The sequence below is a fragment of the Oncorhynchus kisutch genome, linkage group LG3, assembly GCF_002021735.2.
Source record: "Oncorhynchus kisutch isolate 150728-3 linkage group LG3, Okis_V2, whole genome shotgun sequence".
Taxonomy (NCBI): Eukaryota; Metazoa; Chordata; class Actinopteri; order Salmoniformes; family Salmonidae; genus Oncorhynchus; species Oncorhynchus kisutch.
Window position 1 is genome coordinate 72,181,233 of NC_034176.2, and position 26,410 is coordinate 72,207,642.

At 42.8% G+C, this 26,410-nt stretch overlaps 1 protein-coding gene across 3 annotated transcripts; it reads right to left on the reverse strand.

Annotated features, from left to right (window-relative positions):
• Window positions 1-936: 936 nt before the first annotated feature.
• lmo1 (LIM domain only 1) lies at window positions 937-24,634 on the reverse strand. 3 transcript variants are annotated; one of them, XM_031813727.1, is made up of 5 exons: window positions 24,312-24,543; window positions 23,745-23,951; window positions 8,505-8,718; window positions 3,150-3,275; window positions 937-1,476 (listed from the first exon to the last, which is right to left on the reverse strand). In XM_031813727.1, the coding sequence occupies exons 2-5, from the start codon at window positions 23,764-23,766 to the stop codon at window positions 1,371-1,373; spliced, it is 468 nt and encodes a 155-aa protein (XP_031669587.1). In that variant the 5' UTR covers window positions 23,767-23,951; window positions 24,312-24,543; the 3' UTR covers window positions 937-1,370. The 3 variants fall into 3 exon arrangements, with proteins under 3 accessions (XP_031669587.1, XP_031669583.1, XP_031669592.1); XM_031813723.1 differs by having other exon boundaries at window positions 23,745-24,634; XM_031813732.1 differs by lacking the exon at window positions 23,745-23,951 and having other exon boundaries at window positions 24,312-24,546.
• Window positions 24,635-26,410: the final 1,776 nt, after the last annotated feature.

Genomic DNA, 26,410 nt, shown 5'->3' on the forward strand with positions numbered 1-26,410 from the left:
GCAGGTCTCCTGTGGCTCTGAGCCCATAGAAACAAGAATTACCACCAACCGATGAAAATCAAAAGTAGTACGACAAAGGATAGTGTCACCTAAGTAGCAATCCCTTAATTGCAATGCCTTTGTACATAAAAGCTATTCAGATCTGTTGAATATGCTCCGCTCTCTTTTAATACCCCATATGTTCAAGGCAAGCTTTGCTTTTACTCATAATTCTCTCTTAAAGTGGACAGTGCCTTATTTTAGGTCTTAAACATTGCATCCTATGCAATGTCTCAAATGTTTTGTTACTTTCTGATACAGTTTCCAGTTCTTTTTTGCTAATACAGTATTAACTAAAACTATATCATTCCAGTATACCACATTGTTATACATCTTATGAAATAGAATTGTATATACAAAGTCTTGAGTTTTGCTCCTTAAAGTGACGGTGCCACCAACCTAAATTGGTTATTGCAGCTCCACATCTAGTTAGAATAAACTCAAATGCAATGAGTATTTATTATCTAATTTGTTATTTGCTGGTGCATTTCATTTCCCAGCCAATTCACACTCATAATCAGATGGCAATTAGCGAGGCATGATTCAGTGGGTGCAGACTCTCTCTCGCTCTCTCTCTGCGTTCTCATCCAAACACTGCTTCTTTCATGACACCTGCACGCTCAGTACAACAACACAGTCTGGAGAAGTCATTATTTTATTCCAAATAAAATCTTATTTAGTTCATTTGAAACAGCATTTCTAATTCCATCAGCACTCTTTGCAAAATGTAATAAAACGTCCTTTTTTTCTCCACTGCTTTTAAAAAAATGTTTTTTTTCCCCCTCGCAAGGCTTTTTTACAGCTCTGTGGTTTGAGAGATAATAATGATATCAACACATGGGCCAGCCTCCTCAAACAACTTTGGTTTTGGTATACAAACAAAAAAAACTCACTAAGAACATTTAAGAATCTTTAATTCACACTAGTAATAAAATTGCATTACATTTCATAAAATAAATGTTCCAGTTTATATATACAGAGAAAACAGACTGTACATACCCTCCAAGGAAACGTTCCCGAAAGGGGAAAAGAATAAACAAACCCAAAACAAACGTCACAAAAACATACAAGCAATACAGTGCTCAGCTAAGCAGGCACAACTGTACATCAAAACTTGTAACTGCTCAGTGTTGGGGTGGGAAGGGGAGGGGCAAGGGAGGGGCAAAAAGTAGTACATTTACAATAGAGTCCTTATGGACTGATAAAGGGCTATTTAAAAAGTATTGCAGGCAAGCAGACAGACGCTCCTCTTCCCAAGTGCAGCAGAACATCCATGGCATCATGTGTAAGTACGGCGGGCCGAGGGTCCTGGTCGCTGCCACTGGGCCCGGCTATTGAACCTGCGTCTCAAAGCTGCCATTCAGCTGGCCCTCCTCATAGTCCATCTGACACAGAATCATGTTGTTCTTAAGGAAAAACTTGTCCCCCACACAAAACCTGCCAGCCAGGAAAACACAAAGGCAAAGCATTAATATAAAGGAGGACAACTTGGGGAGACAAAGGAGATTAGTAGAGGACAATATGACAGTTATTTGTGTTGACAGGCTGATAATGATAGCATTGCTCTAGGAGAAGAATGTGGTTGATTGAGATCAGCTGTTAAAGGCGATGGCCACTCTCTGGACTTTGGTTGTACCCGTTTGGCGACGTCGCTTGTTTGCAAATGCCATTGTTCCTTGTGTGTGATTCAAAGGCCCCTCTGATGGTCACTGAAGGTGTGGCTTTAAATAAGTAGATAAAAAATATATCTAATTTCAAAACGTGTGGACAAATGGACTGGCGCCCAATGAAAGCCCCCCCCCAGGCTTGGCAAACAAGAAAAGCACCACACCGGTTTCCAAGGAAACCTTGCAACAGGGCAAGCTTTCCATACGCCAGTTTGGGTGCCAACGTGTATGAATGTTTCGCTAGGTTTCGAGTTAATTGAAGAAGAAAAAAAACACACCCCCAAGTAGGCCCATTGATTTTTTTGTTTAAACTTTATTTAACCAGGCAAGTCAGTTAATAACAAATTCTTATTTTCAATGACGGCCTACCGGGGAACAGTGGGTTAACTGCCTTGTTCAAGGGCATCCTTTTAAATGGTGGTGCTTATGTACTGTACGACACACAGCTTCATAGACCGAATGAGTGAAGATAAGAACAGCCGTACTGATGGAAGTGCTGCTTATCAGGCTGGGCCACAGTAATGTGTTGGGCAGGAATAGGGCTGGCAGAGGGGCAATGGCTGTGGTATCAGTGAGCCAGTAAAGCCTGGCCCCATGAGTGGCTGCAGCCAGCATTCCCATACCCCAGCCAGGTGCTCACCACGGTTACTGACTCATCCCTGTGGAAGGTTAATGTGCTTGTGCTGTATGGATGGAGAGGGTCACAATACCCCATGATTAGCAGAGTGTTCTCTGTGCGGCACTGTTATGGCACTGTATTGTGAGGAGAGTATGTATGGATGTAATAGTGTAGAGCTCAGAGGTGAGGAGCGGTCAGGACCTAGGATGGAGTGAGCAAGGCTTTGGTCCATGTTGGTCACTAAGGTGTCTAGTTAACATAGTTAACATTCCTGGACTGAATAGCATACAGTATTTATATATATTTATTAATCTGTTTAATTCCACTACCCTATAGTGTGGTACCCAAACTTGTAAGGCATGTTCCCGTAGAGTGGCCTCTTGGAGGTGTATTGCTGTGGCTTAAAGTGAACCTATCAACTAAAGCATTGTGAGTTTGGCATTGGTCTGGCAGCTGTATCACTTGATACATGAGCAAATTTTGTTCCCCTCAAGTTTATAATCCCAGTTGTTTCTAGTCACAAAACACAAACAAGGACAAACTAATGGCACGGTCAACATAGAAAAGAATGAACAATGTGGCTAATGCAATGCAACACGCGTGTGCTTTCAAAATGGGAAGACAGACAACAACAAAAATCTGTATTTACACAGACAGTCTGGGTTTAGTTTTGCTGACCCCAAAACAGATCTGTTGCACCTCAAGAGGCAGGTTTTTTTTTGTTAAATGGCTAACTAGTTTGAGCTAATCGCCATTTCAGAACAGCATTACATATTTCAAAAGGGCAGTCTCACGACACAGTTGTGGGCTCTCGCTCTCCTTACCTCTGGTTACAAAGCTGACAGGCAAAACAGTCCAAATGGTAAACATTATCTCTGGCTCTCATCACCATTTCAAAGGCTGGGATCAGTTTACTGCAGGCAGCGCAGTTCCCTGTTGTACCAAAGAGCCTGGAAGAGAGAGAGAATACAAACAGAGATTAACGTACCTTCCTTAGCCTTCATGCAACAGAGGAGCGAACAAAAAGTAAAGCCAAGAAGAAAAACCCCAGAAAGAACGGTGAAAAACAGACAAATCCAAAAACATCCCATTTAATACACAAATCTATCTTGGCACACACTTGGTGTTTTTTGTTAATGAGGGCTACAAACCTAGATGTTAATTCTTTGCTAATGATCTAATTAAAATGATCACATGGTTCTAATCCCCTTCTTCAAAGCCTTTCTCCTAGCACATAGCGAAAGCAATAAAAACAGATCTGAGGCAACCAATTGAACTGTTGAAAGTTTTCTTATTTTAAAACCAAAGTACCTAATGAGACTTGCTCCAACCAAAGCCAGCTGGATTTTACACAAGAGGCTAAATTCTATAATATAGTCAAACGTTCAAAAGATTCCTGTTGCAAGGATACTGCCTCGATCCCCCTCTGTTTCATTCAGAGACTGCCTGGGAGAATGGCGGGGAGACCTTGGAGAGGTAACTAGATGTTCGGCAGTACACTGAACAGACGCACAACTCACATTTCACTGCTGTTTGTTTAAGCTTATTAGATAGGAGGCAAACGATGAAGGTCACAAGCAGAGCAAGAGGCACTGGTGTAGATCTTTCTCCTCAAAGCAAAGCAAAGGCAACTCCACTCCGGAGCCTGCAGCCCCCAGTCACATTTACATTTTCCAAGCGCCTGGCCTTATGTTTAATTTGAAGATTTTGAATCACAGATAGACTTGCACATTCTGCAGGCAGGAAAAGGGGACAGCGCCACAGCTTTGCGAAAGGGGATCAGGCAGGCGATAGCAGATTAACATACTGTCAGTGGCAAACACGTTCCCAAAGTTGTGGGCTCAGGAGACTCAGGTGGAGAGAATAGTCAAAAGTTGGTATCCCCTCTCCATATTAGTCTCTGTCGGTTGCTCTCCCCTTGTCACAGAAAACATATCCCTCCAGCAGACCCAGGGTCTAATTAGAGCACACTGCCCCAGAGGAGAGGACTGCTGCTGGTGCCTTAGACTAGGAGAAAGAGAGCGAGACAGAGCTGTTTGGTTCTAATAGATACGAAGTGTTAAACAAAGTCATTGTTCGAATTGGTTACTGTTCCAGTAAAGTGTGTTGATAGACCTCTGGAACGCTGAGCTTTCCATGCCACCCGGACGAGGTGCTGCTGCTCAAACCCACTTGGTGAAATGATTGTCAGGCTTTTAGATTTATTAATGTTATATTAGTGATTTCTTTCCTCTTTAAAAAAACAGATGAAAAGGACACAATATTCTATTCTGGATTGATTCTGTTAATATCAGCATCTGCATCAGTTCTAGCTCAAACTAAACCAGGCTGTTATCTCGGTGGTCTGACTCAGACCTAGTCTGTCCTTTTGTGTGTGTGCTGACCTGCTACTTGACTGGCCCTGTGAATATGGATGCTTTCTTAGATGCAGTATTGTATGCTTCCCAGGGGACATGTCAGTGATGTAAAGCCATCATGTAGGTTGTGTTTCAGTGTTATGGCAGTGTGGGCCCTGGGCTCTGTGGTTGATATAGGGACTGCAGCGCACTTTGAGTAATAGACAGAGACACTATGCTGACCATTTAGTGGGAGGGCACTGTGGAATAGGGACTACAAAGACCAGCATGCATAGCACTAGGGAGAGCTGGGTGGGAATGAGGATCACAACACCTTAATTTTCGATTCACCATACAGTAGAGATTTGAGTTCTTTTAAGAATGATTACAAATCATAAGACTATTTTCTTCTGAATTCCCACATATTGTAATGGCATACTGTGCTGTGTGACTGGTACAATCATAGTGCAGTAGCTCATGATGCAGTTACATTTTGTCTGTTAGGATTTAGAAAAGTCAATATCCTCACAACTGGTATACTAATTATTTCGACATATATACGATTTTTTTGTCCCCATTGAAGAATGAATGCTGTGGAAAATTTGAGGGCAGAATACATTGCCCCTCACTACAGACCGCTGCCAATCCTACTTTGTTAAGAAGTCAATTTTTTAGGCAGGGTTTGAAGCACAGAAAGGGCCCAGCTTAAAATAGTGGTTAATTTAAGTGGATTAGAAGGTTACAAGTACTCTTTTGGAAGGTCACCCTCAAACTGAGACAATGGGATGGATTTTGAAGCTCACATTATGTGAGATAAAGTGAAACCAGCCAATACCATGGTGAGGCCGGTTAGTGGGACTTTCCAGTGAGGGTCCTGAAGGACTTTCATAGTTGTGAAATTAACTGTCACAGCATATCTATTCAATCCATACTGTCTACAGTAACATAGCATAGTGTGCTTGTAGAATTGAAATGTTTAAAATTTTAACCATGATCTTGAACAGAATGCCATAAAAAAATTATTGTGCATTACCAAAAAGGCAGATGTAGCATGCCGTGAACTGTTCACTGCCAAGATTGAGAAAAAATATATAAACACTGCAGAGTTGAGAGAAAACAAAATAGTTTATACTGGAAGTCATTTTCCTCCACTGATATTGGCTGGTTGAAACAAAATGAACTGCCATTAAAGTTAAAGAGCCTCTCCTCCATTGTTCCACTCCTTCAGTTATTGTGTGATTTAGCGTGGATCTGGAGACAGCTGTGCTTTCTTTAGCCGTTTGAACTTGCTGCTTCGCTAACTTCAGACTCTCCCCCTGCATGCCAGCATCATCTGCAGGTCTTCTGTTTCATTGAGATTGGACTTGAGCTCTTCAAGTCTTCAACTCTGTTCTAAGCTCTGAGATTCACCCGCTCCATTTACAGTTTGTCCAATTTCATAGAAAGGAGAGCTACTGTATTAATTCACGTAAGGCGTATTTTGACCTTCCTCAACAGTTGTGTCTTTGAAGGTGTAAAGCTTGCTATAATATATATTTCAAAATGTTGCCAGAAAATGTTTTCTACTTTATTTGAGGAAAGAAGTAACTGTCTTGTTATAGTTTTTATTTAATTTGTTATCTCCAGTGGGCGGCAGAGACGCTTGACATACATTAATACATCCACAGATAATAAGATGTTTTAATTACAGTTTAATATCTACTTCCATTGCAGTGCTGACGGTACTGCGTAACTTACAATGTCCATTAGCTTGGGGAAAAAAAGTGCTTTAAACTTCAAATAAAGGCACTCTACTTTGATAAAAAGATGACTGATACAGTCTGTTCCCCTTAAAATATTTGTCAGTTAGAAGATAAAACGATGTCAGGCTTGGGGTTCGGGCGATCAAAAGCATGACTGGCTTGTCAACCTTCTTTAGCGAGGTCGCCAGATCCTGAGTCCCAGACAAAAAATGAAACACCTAATTAATCTATTGTTCGGCGCGATAATGAAAGTGTGGTAAAATTGCTAATAACCCAACCCAGCCTTTTACAACAGAGGGAATAGAATGTCAAGTGGATTTAGAAACTTCTGATCTGAGGTTTTAGAAGACGCTGCTGGCAGGCCAGCCAGGGGAGAGCGGGGGGCTGGGGGGTGTGCACAAGATGTTACCGGTGCGCCTGAGCTCCTGAAGGACGAACACAGACGGAGCTCCTATAATAATTAATGTGTGCATGGCAGGGCTCCAAACCCAGGGAAATAAAGTGTGTTTGATCCACCCTGACTGCATGTCCCTAATGAACTGCAGCTCCATACAGGAGGATTCCACTTCATTAATGGAGGTGAGGGGAAGCGTTCCTCTCTCCGTGCAGGACGGGGGCTCTGTGAGGGGATTACGAGGCCGTATGGAGCCTGCGTCACCTACTTTAAAACTATAAGCTCTAAAACTGTCTCTTCCCTCGCTGCTGAGAAAGGGAATGTTTTTAATTTGTTCCATAATAGAATTCATCTCAAACATCTCCAGCCATTAAGTGGCATGCATTTGTCTCAGGCTGAAGAGCAGATGAGTGGGCTGTATTTCATTAGGCCATCATGGCCCAGGCAGAAACACAGAAAGCCCATCTCTCCCTCGCCTCTCCTGCTTTACATTTCGCTCCCTTGCTTCTTCCCTCTCACTCTAGCCCCCTCTGCCCCTCATTTTCTTCCCTCCTCTCTCACCGCTCTGCCCTAGTCTTGCTTTGAGTTTGCTTTCTGCAGAGCTGCCTGTCAGGCCAGTTAGCCCATAGGAACACATTTTCATCAGGGAGCTGATGTCCACGATAAGGCCTTCATAATGAGGGAGAAATCAATCAGATAGCGGGAGGGAGAAGCCGGCCCTTTTAGGGGATCATATTTAACCATGTCAAAAGCGCCACTCTCGGCTTAATAATTTTTGCCTTCTCTTGTCATTTGCTCCTTTTATTATGACCTCATCTGCACCATCTGCCCCTTCCGGGGGCAGCAGCAGTTTAGTGAACCGCTCTCACTGCATCTTAACAGCATTAACTCTTGGTGGGAGCTGATGGATGGTAATGGCTCCTCTCAACGCCCGGCCCCTAAGTCCCTCTCGGTTGGGACCTGCTGGTAGGGCAGGGTGGGAGAGGGAGGAGAAAGACAGGGAGAGGCCAGGGCCAGCAAGGTCTCTAGGCTGGCCCCCAGGGGATGGTCTCGGGGATAAATGGTAGGATCTCATTCGGAAGCCCCAGGGTATGTGACTTAACGCCCAGGAAATGATCATGTTTAATTTAGGAAACAGATGGCAGGGTACAGGGGGAAAACATTGAGCCACAGACACTAAAGTTGACGCTAGCCTGCCTGGAGTCGTCCCAGAACACAACATGACCCATCTCTACTGTTACTGAAACCTGTACCGCGAGGGGATAGAGTGCTGTGTTCATGTAAACAAGCAACAAAAAATTTTAACTGAAAAATGTTTTTAAGAGAGCTAAAAACATACAAACGTGGAATTGGAAACTTTCCGCTCTGCCTTCCCAAGGCTTCAGATCAGAGCCTGGGGAGAGTCACGCATGAGCATAATGGGATTCAGGCTTAATTGACACACATCTAGTCAGCATCGATATCCTATAATGAGGAACAAACAGGCGCTTGATCTACCAAAACAGCCTGGGAGGAAATGTCTTCTAAAAGCTCGAGAAAAACACTGGTTCACATACAAATGGACCCAAATAGAGAGCTCTAGTGAGAGGCAGGTTCATAGACATTCATGGTGGTGTTACCCTAGCAGTAGTGAGAGAGCTGACACAGCCCTAGGTGGGGCGTGGCCTTTCTGTTCTATGAGGGTCGACTGACTGTGGCTTCTCTTACCTCAGGTAGTCCCTGCGACAGAGGATGAGGTTGGCTTTCGTGTAGAGGGTGGAGCCCACCTCCCCCAGGCGACAGTCGCAGCAGGCACATTTCAGACAGTCCTCGTGCCAGTATTTGTCCAGGGCCTTGAGCAGGTAGCGGTCTTTAATCTTGCGATTGCAGCCAGCGCACCCCTTCTGTTTCCCTTTGGGCTGGACGGAGAGCATCGGCACACCTGTAGCGATAAGGAGACAAACGCCGCGGCGTGATTCACTGCCCAGGAACACCAGTGACTTTATGTTGCTGCTGCTGCAGCGTCTGGAGGCAGCAGAGCCTCACGAGTGAGAGAGGGCCACAGTGCACTGCCTCTGCTCATATGCATTAACATGAACACTCTTCCGTTCAGATAGGCACACAGATCACATTGGACTACATTCACACCAGGTAAACCACACTAGGCAGGCAGGCCTACTGATTATTTGAAGCTGTACTCGTAACAGTCACAGACAGACCTCATATTGCTTAGCGTGGTATTTACAGCATGCTGTATATTATGTTAGTCACCTACCATTTCATCAGCACTCATTGCTCTGAACTGTCCACAGCTGTAAAAGCTTCTCATGGGCTTTGTTTGGTACAGATTAACATTAACCTTTTAAAATGCCTCTGACCACATGAACGCTGCTCGCAGACCCCAGTGAGATATGTTATGGCCTAAGTGCCTCTCAGCGCGCACTCACACAGACACACCACGCTCGCTCACTGCATTACAGCCTTTCCTTCTTTTACACTTATCTGTACTCATGTGTCAGCAACGAGCGAGCCTGAGTAACTAAACCCGCAAATTGCCCCGCTGTCACGCTGGTCCCCTTAAAGTGTGCCTTTTAGCCTCCTAAAGGACAAATAAAGTCCATTTAATAACTGCACTAAACACTAATAGTCTATGTGTGGTTGACATTTGTGTTTGGACTAAAAGCCCCCCTCAGGCCATTGCTGGTACAGAGGCAGTGGCAGGCGGCACCCCTCCGTAGCACTAACAGGTCTGCCACAGCTGAAAGCACAGGACAACAGCTCTTAAGACACTCTCACACACTGAGCTATTGATCTGTCTAATAGAACACACGACGGCCACCGCTCGCCTCTCTGCTTTCAAAACACATTTCTCTCAAAAACCGGACGCAGCCTGCGTCACAGGGAGGGAGGACGGCCATCGCTTTGTATGTGGGTGCCAATAAAACGACAAATGCCCAATGTTTTAAAGACATGGTATGCTGGGAGGCTTTCTTTGAATTTCATAGCTTTTTCCCGCTGTAGCATTTATATAACTTTAGTACATTTTCTAGATGTTTTGTCTTTATCCTCAGAAAGGTGATCTGTTGTTGAGGTGTTGTGTTCTAGTAAAGGCAGTTGTTATTGACCTACAGTATATTTGTCAGAGAGATGGCAGTTACAGGAGAGTAGTGCTCTAATGTGTGTGTTGATGTCCTCTAGTTGTGTTTGGATGTCAGTGGTGTTGTGCAGCCACCCTGTAGTTTCACTGGAACCATAGTAGTTATTTCCATGATAAACAGAGCCTCTGCTGGTAGCTAGGCAGTTGTATCACCCAATGCCCCCGATTCTCCTCTGAGCATGTCGTTTTCCCCTGCACAAAAACCCCATAGCACTTTGTTCTGCTGAATACCAAAGCACATGTTCCTGTCTCTATTCCTTTGTCTTTCCCTCTGTCTCCCACACACGCCTTATTGGATCCAGATTTGTTCAGCCATTTCTGACCATCAGTAATACTGTGAATGTAATACAATTAGCATCTCTCCTTTTAAAATAAGGGAAAGGGTGAGCTTGTTAGTTAAATTGATGGCTTTGGTTTGTATGTGAATAAGAGCTCTGGTGGTATTCAGCCTTCGTCCCATTTCTTTATCACAAGTGGAAAGGGGAGGCTAATTGGTCCAGCGCTGGTGATGGGAACGATCAATTAGTGTTCTGCCTACCCTCCAGCTCCCTCACCTCCTCCCTCCCCAAAACGGGCCCCTTGAAGCTGGCGCATTAGGATCACAAAACCCGCTATAAATACCAATGTTCTGTGTAAATGAAGCTAAAAAGCTTCAAATTGAAGCCACACTAGCTAAGGGTGGTCTGTTCTACCTGCATCTCATGGCTTGTTAGAGGATCTCTCTGCAGGTATGCCAACAGTGCTCGCCTGTCAGCCTTCCACAGAACTAAAAACAGTCTTAATGAGGAGAGAGAGTGCTGTGTGTGCGTGTGTGTGGTTTGTGCATGCGCATAGCAAAACAAAATCGGGTTTCCTCAATTCCCTCAGGGATCACAAAAAAATCTTTAATTTGCCTTTTATGACAGCTAATTAGTTATTTTACTCAAAATCTTTGCTTTAAATAAGAGAACTAATTATACACAAAGGTCGTTCCCCACCTCCAGAGAACCACTCATAATTGGTTTAGACCACCGCCCCCCCACATACCATCTACCCACCCTGTTACATAACATGTGTGCTTTACATCAACTCTGCAAAGGAGGGGGTTTAACCCCTTCTATGGAATGACTGTACAGCACGTCCCCTGTTCCAGCCTCTTTGGAGCTCTCCCTATGTTGAGGGAGGCATCCTAAACATCAACGTGGCAATGTTCTATTCCCTAACCCAGACTTGAAACTGCAGTGAGTCTGACACTCCTCCCCACCACCATGTACACAGCGCTCCCTCTATGGGCCTGAGAGTGCTGCCTGAACAGAGGAAAAGCCTCAGATACATTAGGAAGCCAGGATGCTTACTGCACAGATCCTGCTGTCTCAGGGAAGAAACACATGCTTGATGTCATCTACCAAAACAGCATGTGAAAAATTGCCTCAAACTCCAGTAGTAGCTACACTGCATGTAGCATTTCCTAAACAAAGAGTAGTGACAGAATAAATGATTGTATAAAACAAATGTCATGTCAATTTCCTTAATACCAGGAGAATAGTTTTTTGCACCCGTCACCACACTTAGTACCATGTGAAATCCCTGAGTGGAACAACGCCTTCCCAACCTGCCGCCTCTCAGAGAACAAAAAGTTACATTAGAAAAGGAAACGGCAGCAGCCGAAGAGGCAGCCTCCACTTAATCCAATCCATTTAACAGATACAAGTGCCACTGACCTTCCTTTGTCATTTGGTGTCCCAAAAAACGTAGCTCGCTAGACCATGATTCATATTCCAACAGGGAATGCATTTTTGTCTTTTAAAGAGGGATCTTGCCTTGCCAAATATTTTCCCTGAGAAAGAAATTAATTTGCCATTAATACTTGGTGTAAGGTCTGTCATCTCAGTCTTTTTCCACCCCTCTTCTTTTTTAAAGACCTTATCTCTTAAGAATATGTTATGTTGAGCATTGCTCAGTTCTGTTTTTTTCCCCTTCATTGAAACGGTCAGACCATGTACTTTCCATTATAGAGATAGAAATCGGATGCTATGTAAGCCCATTTCTAGATCAGTTTTTACCCCTATCTAAAAATAGAATCTATGTGGTAACCCTTTTGATGTATTTAACGTTTTAAAAGGAAAATAAGCTGTTCGGTGCACTCGAGGAAACGTTTTAAAGCACTGAAATGCAATTATCACATCTGCATGGCACATCCTCAGATTAGACAAGGAGTGATGGAGAGAGAGAAATAGGGGAGGATTTGCCCTCCGATCCCCTTTTCTCCTTCTCCTATCATACATCTGCTTGCATGCTAATCTGTTAAATAAGCACATCTGAATAGAAATGTGTACAGTACATCACTACCCGGTGGGTGGGGTCACTCTCTGGAATTAAATACATGTGATCAATTAGGTGGAGTGACACCTTGATGTGACGCAGGCTCCCTTGGTTCCTGCGGAGGGAAGGGGATTGAATAGCATCACTCAGGCAGCGTCTTGTCTCTGGGGGAGGCTGGGCTGAGTGGACCTCATCTCTGGGGCCCGTATAATTACTGCTCTCAGCTCACTGCAGTAAATAAGAGACTGGTAACCGCAATGACAGACGCTGAGAGATGCCCCGAGAAATGACATGCTACATTACTAACAACTGCATTCAAGTGAAACAACGGTGTTCATCATCTCCTCTGTGACTCACTGACTCCTCCAGAAGACATCAGACAGACGCATTAAATCAGGCACTATGAATCTATACACGGATTCCCGTTTAAGCATTGCTCAATAAGGATATGATAGGCTTTCGAAACCATCTAACAGATCAACTCTGGATGGGAAAATGAACCGTGCGCTCTTGGACAGTATTTCAATTCAGTCATTATAATTTAGTGTTTATTACTAGGCATTTCTTTCTACTATGTTGAGTGGGCACAATGAAATCCTAGATTCTGGGTTGGTAAAAGCGATGTTCAGTCCTGTTGGTGTAGCCTAACCATTTGAGCTGCTTAACCAGTGGTGGCGTTGCTCAAGTAGAATTTCTGGTGAATATTGCAGTGGCTTGGAAGAGGCTGAAGCTGTAAACCCAGGGTTTTGTGTTCCCTCTCTCACTGTAAAACGCTGTGGCCATGGCAATCCAGAATAGAATGTTGTCCCAGACAGGGCCGAGGCAGCCGCCATGGAGGTTAATGGGGATCGCAGGCAGATGTCCTGCCATTGTCTGCATGAATCAGCCCCTTTCAATCAGCTCACATCATTACTGTAATTGAGCCTGTAGACACCAATTCTCCTCTATTGCCAAGACAAAACACAAGACATCTGGTCATAATATCAGCTGGAATATAGGCCAGCTGAAAGGAGACAAATGAGTGCATTCAAAATGATAAGCATAATCAAGACTTTGTAGAATTCATATTACCCCCCGCAGTTGGAGCATATCGCTCCAAGACAGAAAAAACACATGCAGTAGTCGTTCACAGGCCAATGCAGTCAATGACACATGGTTTTATATTCAGCATGTTTTAGACTAGTCCTGTGGGTTCTGTCTGGGTGTGATCTCTTACAGTATACTACAGTACAGCCACATTTCCAGACGGTTGTGTTATGAATGCTTGGGTCTGTGAGAAGTGCTTGCTGGGCTTGCATGCTCTGATTATGACATAATTAACAGCCCCGGTAAGTGGGGTAGAGCAGGGCCTGGTGCCGATGAGGAGGGGACTGTTCATTAACGAGATGCACTCTGGCAAACTTTGCAGCTTGCTGCGGCTAATAAGCCCCGGTGAAACGGAGCCCAGCCGTCCCTTGCATTGACCCTGGCCCTGCCCGGGATAAGGGAGAGTTTTGTCTCCTGAAATAATTGCTCTTTTCACGTTACAAGTGTCCTGACCCCCGTGGTCGGCAGCCACTTTCCCCACCATAATTACTCCTGATCCGCTCCAAATGAGGCGACCGCATTAGGGCTGCAATAACACTGGCCCGGCTTCAAGCGCGGTGTGGGGAGTCTCAGTAGAGCGGCCTGGAACAGGGCTGCCTTTTCTCCAGGCCGCCGGTCATTTCCATCACGTCAGAGGTGCATTTCTTACACTTGAAGTCAGCATGGGCCCTTTTCTGTGTAGGCAGAGATGCTTACAGCACGATTTGTTAGCTCCTGGTGGCCCCAACTCACTGTGGTTTGGCTGCAGAAACAATCCCAATTAATAGATAACTTCATTAGGGTGTTTTTTCCCCACACTTTCACCCCCTATTATCTTAAATGTATTCACATGGGGTTAATTAAAAGAAATGTATCACAGAGATATGCAACAGCTTTCTAATTATATTCATTACTACTTATTTTGAGACGAGAAACCGGCAGGGTTTCCGAGTTATTACAGAAGCCAACTTGTTCCAACACTTGGTTGTTCACGAGCATGGTGAGATTACAGTTTTGGAAGGTGAGCTGTCGACAGCCCTCACACAAAAGAGAGCGAGAATAAAATAGAGAAACGCCCATCGCTCCTAACCCTCGTTATGCAAGATCAGGGGAACAATTGGAGAGAGAGCGAAGAGGGGGAGGTGTCTGACCTTGTATCTAGCCAATAAACTGTTAGGCCGGTTCTGTTGAGGGCCTGCAGTGTCAGTTTGTTTTTAGTGCTTAGTTAGCAGCAGGCTCAGAGAGCTAGCCTAACTCAACTTCTAGAAGCTACCTTGATACGCTACCTCTGAAAGGCAGCAGGTAGCCTAGTGGTAAGAGCATTGGACCAGTAACTGAAAGGTCGCTGGTTTGAATCCCAAAGCTGGCAAGGTTGAAAAATCTGTTGTTCTGCCCTTGAGCAAGGCAGTTAACCCCCAACAACTGTTCCCCAGGTGCTGATGACATGGATGTTGATTAAGGCAGCCCGCCCATACCTCTCTGATTCAGAGGGGTTGGGTTAAATGCAGAAGACACATTTTGGTTGAATGCATTCAGTTGTGCAACTGACTAGGTATCCTCCTTTTCCCGATTAGCATGCTAACTCACCCTCTGTTAGCAGATTCAGAGAACTAGCCTAACTCAATGTAAGTTAATCTGTTAACTGAGCCTCTTTCAGGCTAGCTCTGAGCCAACTACCTCACCACAGTTCCATTAGGGCGACTGCCAGCGAAGCTGTCAATAACCCGGATGATGAATGCATCTTCATATGTGTGAATTCAATTCATTTTTTCACCGATTGCATTAGCATTTGAATAAGGCGATAAATCCATCTATTCTCCAACCAGATCTTTTCAGAGTTTGATAAAGGGGACAATCGTATCTGCCACTTCATGATTCCTGGCAAAATGTAACCATTAGCACTGTCACAGATGCTTTCCGCCATCCGGCACGGAATAATGCCCAAACACATTTTAGCCCACATTAAAAATGCATTCAGGAGGCATAAATGTAGCCTCTAAAGTTTGTGTCACTCCCAAGGTCAGGAAGTGATGTATGAAATCCCCACTCCCCTGCAATTACAGCACACTTATTATTTCAAAGGATATGCCAGGAGACAGGTGTGCCATTCAGGGTCCGCGGTGAGTCGAAAATGGAGGGAAAAAAGAACCACACACTGTGGTGAGCCATGAGGGGCGTTTAATGTTGAATAATGCGAATACGCCACAGGGGGCAGTTGTTTGGGGGAACAGGCCTCCAACGTCACATTTAGGCAGCACTCTCTCCTACACCATGGTTCTGTCTCCTTATGGGGTCAATAATGCGGCAGGTTGGATGCACGGCAGGAGAGTAGGGCCTCAAAGGTCCCTGGATCTGGGGTTGTATGGGGAACCAAGCCAGGGTGGTCGCCATTGACAGTTCACACACTGATGATGGGGTTTGCATTAGGCAGGGCCCTTGACCTACTGCGGTGGTGTGTTTGCAGGCTTGTAATGCTGTAGGAGTTATTGAGTCACGATATTAGCTTCTCCAGATGTCTTTATAATAGGCAATGTTGTTTCATCACAGTCGACGTCTTAGATGTGTTACGCCTGCCATTCTGGTCTTTATTCTTCAATGCCATTTTTAAAACCATAGCACAACTCTTGGGTTAAATGAAATGGCTACTCCATTATTGGGTTGACTAGTCCAGGGGAATCTGTCACATGTTGGTGTGATGGGGACAGAAAATCCTTGCCTGCAAGAGGGGATGGGTGTGTGCGCGAGCATGCGTATGCGTGTATCCGTGTATGTGTGTGTACGTGAATGGACGCAGGGGGTTATTATGTTCCACACTCAGTTACCAATTTCAATTAAAGCCGACCACAATAGTAAGTGTGCATGGATCTCAGCTGCCACTCGCGTCTAATGGATCAAACTGTGGTTGTGTAGGCAAACTCATTGTCAGCCTTGATTAAATCCTCAACTTCAATACCCGCTGCCCAATCTCCACGCTTTCAGGAGGGGAAAATAAACCTGCAATCACAGCCTTTAATTAGTTATTCAACATTTGATTTATTGAAGGTCAACCAATCGGAGATTGTTGGTTCTCAGCAAGTTGCCTCTCATTTAATGGACAGCACTATATACTGTTTGCTATTTGTCTCTGTTGTGTTTTAAGTGGCATTGTCCTCCATTTCTATGTAGACTGGTGTACTGTAGACTTTATGTGCTTGACCTGAATACATTTATGTGACATTTGTTGGCCAACAAGTCACTTATAGGCTTTACATTTAAAACAATTAGTATCACAGCCTTTATTTGAGAGTACTTGAAAGTGAAAAATCTTTAGTTGCCGGAACAGAAAATAAAAGGATATCTGCCTTTAAGATCTTAAGTACTTCTGTTGGAAGTGGTTGTTCTTTAGCCTGTCCTCTACTCACTGCATGCCTCCTCCTTATCCTTCAGAATTTACCTCAAATGTGAGGCAGCCAAAAGTGCTGCACATCGTTCATTATGAAAATGGTATCAGTACAGCAACACCTTTAAAGGAGCACGTCTGAAGGGTTACCATTTTCAGAAGCTAAAACGTCCCAAAACATTAAAGCACCTCCCTCATCAGAATGCCAAATTGAACTCACATCCTCAACTGAGAAGCAGTACCTGAGCCATAATTGAGTCACCACACATGCGAACACTAACACACACTCCACCCAGGGTTCAATAATCCCAAGCAGTTTCCTGGGAAAACTGAGATCTCCCTGGAAGAGAGAAATACATTTGAGTTAATGAGTGCCTCCAAAGGCCTCCACCCCTACTGAGCAAAACACACACCAAGTAAACATGAACCAATACGTATCAGGGGACTATTTCAGGAGGGATTATACAAGGTCTTGCAGTTAATAGGCATAACGGCAGATCAATTTGTTTCAAAATGGAAACGTGCATATGCACAAACAGACTGGTACAATTATGCTGCAGTATTCAATTCCCATAAATTATTCTTTACAGCGATCACTAGCTCATTTAAACATTCAACAAAACAGCATTCCTTTTGTATGTCTAAATATCTTTCAAATCCTATTTTGAATCCTTTTCACTGCATTGTGAACTAACAACCTGTTACTGTAAAGTCCAGGGGGCAGTGACAATACAAGACAACATTTACCAGTAAACTTAACACACAAAACCAATGTATTGGTAACATATCACAAGCTTCACGAACAAACTCTTTTAGAGCCTCATTTAAATGTAAAAAACAAGATCATATCGGTGCTGTCTTTTCAAAGTGAAATAGTGCCTGAAATGAACACTGCAGAATGACCAAGTGAAACCAGAGAGAGGATGGGAAGGGAGATGAGGCAAATAGGTCAATAAATACATGTGAGAAGAGCTGTAATGTCATGGAGACTAGTGTAACAACCGACTTTAGCATGGCAGAGAGATGTGTGTTTTTGTAATGAAGTATGCATGCGTCTCAATGACCGTGTGTATCTGTGCAAGAGCAGTCCACCTCAGACGAGGCATCTCAGCCTTGCAGTGAGAAGTGAGTGGTTCCTGCTATAACCAGACGAGTCAGGAGAATAGTATATACTTTTAAGAACAGAGAAAGTCAATTAAAAACCACCAACTGTAAAATCATCAATATGGAACTGTATAGCCTCTCTCAGTAGAGCATACACAGCATGTACTATTAGGCCCCTGCTGTAGGGCTACTTGAGACACCATCAAGGAGATTTCAAAGGACCACAATGTGAAGCAGAATAACACTACTTGTGTATGAATCAAAGGTCAGTAAGGTTATGGGTGTGAGTCAGAGAGAGACCGTTCTAATGCATGTATGACTGGGGCATTACCTCGGAACAATGAGCGTGTCTGCATTACCTCGGTCTTAGAATTAGGATTTACAATACCGGAATGGACATGAACCTTCTTATGATGGGATAAAGGTCAACCATTTTGGTACGGGAATTGGTCAACCACGGTTTGCCAGCGTTGTGAAAAGATTGTGTAAAATAATGAATTTATCTGCACTGTATGTTTGTTAGCTAGCAAGCCAGCCATTCAGTTTTAGAGGAATGAGTCCTTACATTTCTCAAATTAACTGCCATTATGCCAACATTCCATTCAAACAATGCAGGCAGTCAATCCACAGCCATACACTGGTTGAAATCAGTTGATGATGGGACTTAGACAAGATGTAAATGCAACAAGTACTGATATTGTATAATATAATAGCCTTCACAGCTATCCAGGAAAACTAAAATAAAGACAACTATGGTCTGTTACTATTTACACTTGAGTGTACAAAACATTAGGAACACCTGCTTTTTCCATGACAGACTGACAAGGTGAATCCAGGTGAAAGCTATGATCCCTTATTGATGTCACTTGTTAGATACACTTCAAATCAGTGTAGATGAAGGGGAGGAGACAGATTACATTTTTAAGACTTGGAGACAATTCAGACATGGATTGTGTATGTGTGCCATTCAGAGGGTGAATGGGCAAGACAAAACATTTAAGTGCCTCTGGTAGGTGCCAGGCGCACCGGTTTGAGTGTGTCAAGAACTGCAGAGCTGCTGGGTTTTTCACGCTCAACAGTTTCCTGTGTGTATCAAGAATGTTCACCACCCAGAGGATATCCAGCCAACTTGACACAACTGTGGGAAGCATTGGAGTCAACATAGACCAGCATCCCAGTGGAATGCTTTCACACCTTGTAAAGTCCATGCCCCGACAAATTGAGGCTGTTGAGGGCAAAAGGGTGTGCAGCGCACTATTAGGAAGGTGTTCCTAATGTTTTGTACACTGTATTTTAGAGTTTTTTTTTTTTTATACAGAAATGTGATATAAAACCCATACAAACTTCATAATTATATGACAATATTTTAGGTTGACAATAATTCCATTACACAACTTCTGATACATCATGCCTTACTTTTATTTTCCTGCATAAGTCAAATCTGTCAAATTATGCTTCTACTGGCTTTCATTCCAATTAGACTGGTTTGGATTTCTCCCTGATCAATATGGCTGTCATTTTCACCCCATCCTGGAACTTATGACATAGAGATCCTATTAAATTACTAGAAGGGGCTATGTCTGAATGCTGAGCATGTGTGCATTCATCTCAGGTCTCAAGGTGAGAGATAAGGTTGTTTTGAGATGTCATAAAAGTTGGTCTAAAATGATCATTCATCTAAAAGGTTTTCTATGTAACGTTGGAGTAGGCAGTAGGCATCCTTGGAGCTTTAGAGAATTCCGTGTTTCCTGACTTCATTTTGCACCCCCCCCCCCCCCCCCCCCCCCACCAAGCACTATTTTGAATAAAACAGGTGGATGTTGTGAAGTGCAGGTTGAGAAGAATTTCTAATGACAATGGAAACAGAGTCTTTGTCAGTCTTTCTCCCATGATGCATAGGGAAAATGTATCTTAGTTGTGAGAAGTTGTAATATAACGTGAGAGCATGTGGCCTCTGGATATGATAAAAGGATGCTCGAAGAGCTCAGGAGTGCATCATTGAGTTAGTGTGCCTCTCTGATGAGAGCAGCCATTTGCACCGGAGGAAGGTGGGTGCACTAGGATCTTGCTTACATGTGTCTGTCAGTCCCCATTCAGCCCTTTGAGCTCCACTGAAATGATGGGAAATGATATGCATCTTCTACAGTCACTGATGTGAAACACTCAATTCTGATAGGGATCTGGTTTGGGGTGGGATACATCATTGGGTCTGGTGAGAACTGTGTGTATGCAAGATCATAGTAGATCACACTGAATCAACCACTCACTGTTTAAAATTGTGAAATTAATTTACTGATGGTAAATGGTGAAATCAAATTCAGCATGTTGGATGTGAATATTTCTGTTGAAGTGTCATGTTGCATATATTGAACAGACCGAGAGAACAGTTATAGCAGTTTATGCATAGAGCGTAGAGGGCACAAGTAGTGAGTGAGAGGTGTGAATGTGTTTTCCATGCCTACATCACATTGGAGTTCATACATTGTAATTGAGTTATAACTGTTGTATGAATGATATCCCTTTGTAAACTGTACATGGCCTGTTTGTCCATATGAGCCATTGCAAAAACATGTCTTCATTAGTGATAATAACGAATCATTCAGGTTTACAATAGTAGAATGGCAAGACATTTGACCAAGCAATGTTTACCAGACAGTTGTCCACTGATACGTCAGTGATATCCCCACTGGACTGGGAAGGTATTCAAGTGAAAGAGGAGAGATGTGTTCCAATAAGGAAGCAGGTGGCATGATAAACCATCTTAATAACTAGATGTGACCACACAATATGAAATGTTGAAATAAACTTGTAACATTGTTTAGAGCCCAGGGCAAAGGATACCGATGCAATTTCAATATTTGAAATTGGCAAGTTTAATTTAGAGTAAGAACAAGCCAATAAGCTGAGAATAGGAAATATAAGAGAGAAAATTACATTTGAGGAAAAATAAGCAAAACGACTTAAGAAATGTATGAAAGTAATCTCCAACTGGAAATTAGAAATCAAACCACAGAAAGGGAATAACAGAAAAGAAATATTACTGTCCACTTTCTAAATCAATATAACATAGCTACAAGACAGAATTACCATGGTAACTCCAGTAAAGAATGAAGCAATTCTTATTATTTCAAAATAAAAATCAGTGCCTGAAGCCCAAGTTTTATTACAGTAGCCGACAGATCACGTCTCTGTATTAATTTGAAACATTGCTTTATGAATGTACACATTTCATTGGACAGGCTGCTCACGGGGTTGTAAATTAAAGTGCAAAGGTAACCAAGAATTTATCATCAGGTTTTAGGATTGGAGGTTCTCTTCAGCCCAGGTTCTTAGAAAGCCCAGTGGTGCGAATGATCATCCAAAGACATGTCTACAATGAGGACCCAATTATTTCTGCTGCAGCTGATAGTTCCTAATACCTTGAAGGAAAGAAAATGTCTGAATTGCTTTTTTACACTAGAATTAGAAGTCAATTGGGAACTTTATATTAGAGGGCAAAAATAAAATGTTCACCTGGAATATTTGGGGAAGGTGGTGCCAATTCATTTGTAGAGACATCCATATTAAGTCATTTCAGGATGTGGTGCTTCCACACTACACATCTTCAGAATAACAGAAGTACTATATTTTCAGACTGGGTTAATCTGTCAATACAGTTTTATGGGGAGGAGGGGTATAGTTAGCTAGGAACAGAATGTCTGAGGAGGACAGAAAGCCTAGTTGATATTCATGACCCACTTGGTATACATGTTAGTGATAAGAGCAGGTTGCTCCAGTCCATCACTGTTTTCACATTTAATGCCCCCCCCCCCCCCCACACACACACACACACACACACACTAACGGTAAAGACCTTTAATCCAATCAATTCCATTACAACGCTAAGTAACCCGTTATTACACTGGAGCTGGATGTCAATGTGAAGTTGAGCCTTATAGTAGGTCAAACATGAATGTCAAATGTGTGAGTGTTTAAAAATAGGTGGAGAGGGAATTGATTTGTATCCTACTTCCTCAAAAGAGATTTCAAAAGTTGGAAAAAATATTAGCTTTTCTCTAGAAGAGAGAGAGCGGTCTGGTTATTTCCCTAGATCGTTGTGAGGCATCAGACCTAGAGACTTCACACATATTCACAAGTTCAGCACTGTTAAAGCCAAAGTGTTTCAATTAAACTTAGGTTGTCAGACTCAACATCTGTGTTCTTTTTTTCCCTAAGATAAAATGCCCTCATGAGAATAAGTTTATCTAATTTATGTGATTCAAGGCAAAAAACAAGATCTTAAAAGCTGCATGGTGGTCTTATCACATTACTGTAGGCTAATATATGCAGAATTTAAAAAGTATGCTGAACTGCCAAGTAGCCCACACACACTTGCCTCTTATGCACAGTAGGCTAAATGGCTTTATGCTTAGTATGGACACTGTAAAATGCTGGCAATGTCTCTCAGCCAATGGATCACTAACAGCCTGTTCTAGCTATGGGAAAGCACAGATCCAAGCAGCCCCCCCACCCCCCATATTCCTACCAAAATGCCAGCGCAGTTTGTCGGCCCCAGCAAGCAAAGGGTGAAGCTTTTAGGCAATGAGCAGCAGGTGATCTCAGCTTTTCTGCAAGTCCTAATGCTCCTAAAAGCCACTCTCCCTGGTTCTGTAATTGGGCATCAGTAGTTAATGTAGTATTGACTGCATTACATGCTCCTGTGCATCCTTTCCCACTAATGCCATTTGCATCACCTTGTACATTTACCATATTGCTTAGCCAATAGCTGTTAAAAGCATCTGAATCATGAATCATATAGGGAACTTTTAGTAAGACAGACATCAAAAGGAGACAATTTACAGTTGAGTTAATCTGGGTACATTAGCACAACATGGATTCAGCTAGACAGACCAATTTATGTTTCTACTGCAATCCCTTTATTGGTTTTTAGATGGGTAAGTGAAAGGATGCTCGGCTAAGAGATATGAAATATCAATTTTCAAACATAAATAATGGGTCGCAAATGAAAGCCATTACTTTTGGGGGGAAAGTCTCTGGCTAAAACCAAGTGTGTGATGACAGTATTCAATGAGATAACAAGAATAGCCTATTTTAGGTCCTAGAAGGCTGTGAGGGAAGGTATTAAGTAGCCTACCTATTAAGAATACAGACCTCACCATAGATCAGCTACACAAGTGATATAAGTGCTATCCAAAGTAGTTCTCTACACAAACTGATGACAGAAGTTAAGTGATTCAGTTTCACAACAATTTCGTCCAAGTTTGAGGTTTTTGGTTAGCTTAATCTTTTTGTATGCATTCTATGAAATATACTACTAAATATCAATTTATACACAAAATAGGACGCCAAGAGAGACAGGTTGGTTCTAAAGTAAAATTGTATGGGATTACTTGCTCATTAACCTACATAGCCCATTTCAAAATAGACAGGTATTGCATTAGGAAAGGAAACTGCCATCCCTATTGCATGGTGCTACCCATAATTTGCAATCAAGTTAAAAGCACTCGAATTGCATCTCCCATCCTGTGCTGATGTCAAAGAGCTGCTTCGGTAACTTCAGAGGATGCGAGGAGCACTTTAGGCAGAGGGAAAGCGGGACCATGTTACAGCCGCGTTGTGTTGCTACGGTTGAAATGCCCATCATGTGAACATTCATTTATAAACATAAAGCTCCAAATTGCAGAAGACGTGTAGTCTGTGAATAAATAGGCGTATGTGTATGTGCGTGCTGAGAACTTCGAATGGATGTTGAAGTAAAATAGCAAGGTTCTTCACGACAAAAAAAACGCAAATAATTATCATCGGGTATCCAAATAAAGTCTACTAGACGTGTCTTTCGTAGACGGAGAATGTGGGTTAATTTATATCCTGAGGTAGGCTAGGTTAACTACTTAGTACAAAAACAAACACTGTTCCAATGAGACATCCAGATGAAATACCCATCGTCGGGGGTGTTACTCACTCTCTTCCTTGTCCAACACCATCGTCCTGAGGAACGAGGAGTCCGGGTCCAGACGATCCGTTCTCGGCTCCAGCAGTCTTCACCAGTCGGTGTGCGCAAGGCGTCTCTTAGAAATTAGCTTTGAAACAGCGACCGAATCGTCCTTATGTGTTCAGCAAACTGAAATTTCACGAACGCTTGGCTTGTATCTGCGTTAGTAACGGAAACCTTTGTAACATGAACACACGTTTGAATGTTATTATAGGCAATTGATAATATAATGTATCCGTGAAAGAAAGAGCAGTGCCCGCCCTCAGTTTGTTCTTGCTAAACACAGAAAATTGCCTCTCCGGACTAAACTGCAGCTGCAATTTACACCCGTAAAACAATGTTGGTTGGTCTTCGTAAATTCCATACGCAAACAAAGAATGGAAAGCAGTAACATCTACTGAATCAGTAACTGTACTCGTATCAAACGCTTAGACTAGACGACAGAGAAATTCTCCCCCCGTTCTCATTTGCTCCGAAACTGTAACTATATTCAAGAAATCCAATTCCAGACCTGACAACTGCTAAAAGCATACTCACACTGCCTTTCTCTCCAATTTATGTGCTGCGCCCGCTCCTGCTACGAATAAAGTGCGCGCAGTTCCCAGAGACCCTCAGATTCCCCTGTTAATTAAATCAATTCATTATGCTCAGATCTGATTAGCAGCCCTTCCCCCCTCTTTGAATCAATTATTCAATACACAAACATAATTGCTTGTGCCAGAGGTGTCTAAGTATTAGCTTATTTAACTCCAAGGACACTAATTACCCCTAGGGCAAGGGAACTTTTCTCATTAATTCTGACAAAACACAAAAGCACAGCTAAGGGAAAGTGTGCGTGCGTGTGTCCCGGTGTGTGTGGTGTGCGCGCTCGGATGTGATTGGTCTGTCTGTGAGTGCGTGTGCATGCGTCAATGTGCGTGCGTGTGTGACTGAGGGTGCCAGCGTGCGTGTGTCTATGTATGTCCGTGCTTGCGTGCGCGGGTGTGTGAGTGTGTTTGAGAGAGACAGAGAGAGAGAACGGGAAAGAGCAAGAGAGAGACAGAGACAAACAGACAGTTTTACTATGGAAGGTTTTACATATTGCGCACTACACGTGCATATTATTTCTTGCTTCCCCTCTCCATTATTTTCAGGATAGAATAGAAATAGCATATCTTATTGTATTTATCGGGATATTTCTGGGAATATAACTGCGTGATTAGTGTGTGGTCCAGACCCACTTATCATACATAGATAAACAGTCATTTTATAAGAGACAGCACAACAGATGGGCTGCGTTTTGATAAGTGGGTAGATAGGAGGTTCAGTTTCGAATCCGCTAATTTAATTGTTAGCTGTTATTGCCAAAAAGAAAGTGTTGCTACTGCTTAATGGTGGAACCTTAAATAGCAGTACTTTCACTTGCATTGCGGAGACCGGTAACCAATTAAGGGGGCGATCCAACCAAGATTAGTCATTTAGAGTGAAGTATGCTAAAACAATACTGAATTGTCAGCAGGCTTTAACTGCCTGCGGTTTATGCTCAGTCTGCCTTAACTTTTTGTTTCATTACAATGTAATTCATTACTGATGGGAAATTATATACCCATTATAGCTTGACCACCTGCAGTATCTGATATGATTTGGGAAGCCTACAATGCCTTATATCCTTATAGGTGAAATAGAAGTGATCTACAGTGAAAATGACATGGTAAAGCACGTTGAATGTGATAATGTAGTGGATGGCTTGTGGTGTGTACCTTTACTGGAAGCCCATAGCTATATTTAAATTACATTGTGTGAAAATGATCCTGTAAAGTATGTGTTTGAGATGGATTGTGTTTCATCAACTTCACTCACATAATCATGTATTACAGATATTACATGGCTCTTATGAATTCTACAGTGGTTTCCTCCACAGAGCGCTAGATTGTAGTGAACACGGGGAGATATTGCATTGCCCCTGAAATCAATGGCCTGATCCCTCTCTCACTGGCTCCCTGGTTGACATGCTTGACTTTTCATCTTCGCAGTTATATAGATTGATGACTTATGACCAAGAATGTATGTTTGCTGACCTCTAGCAAAAGTGAATGACACATAATTAATCCAATCACACAAAAAAGGGAACGAAAGGAAAAACATGGTTCAATGTCATCAGCGTTTGACTTCAAATAACCATTTGACATTTGAATGTGGAAACACATCACTATAAAAAGAACATTCAGAAAGATGGAGAAAGAATAATGTTATTAGTCTGTATGTGTGTGTGACAGAAAAAGATGAAGAGACTGGAATGATACAACTATTACCACGTCACACTAACTGTACGGGTTTCCATGTTAACATATTAGTACTGTGTAACGACACAGTGTTGTGGTCAGGCTACTGCTGAAATGATTCCCACTGACTGACCATGGTGGATTGGTTTATTGGTTTATTCAGATCCCCATTAGCTTTTGCTGCAGCAGCAACTATTCTTCCTGGGGTCCACACAAAAACAAAACATGACAAGTAACGAAACTCTGATACACTGATAGACAAAGAGGCTGCTGCTGAGACCATAGTGCATCCCAAATGGCACACTATACTTTAGTTTATTTAGTAAATATTTTCTTAATTCTATTTTCTTAAAACTGCGTTGTTGGTTAAGGGCT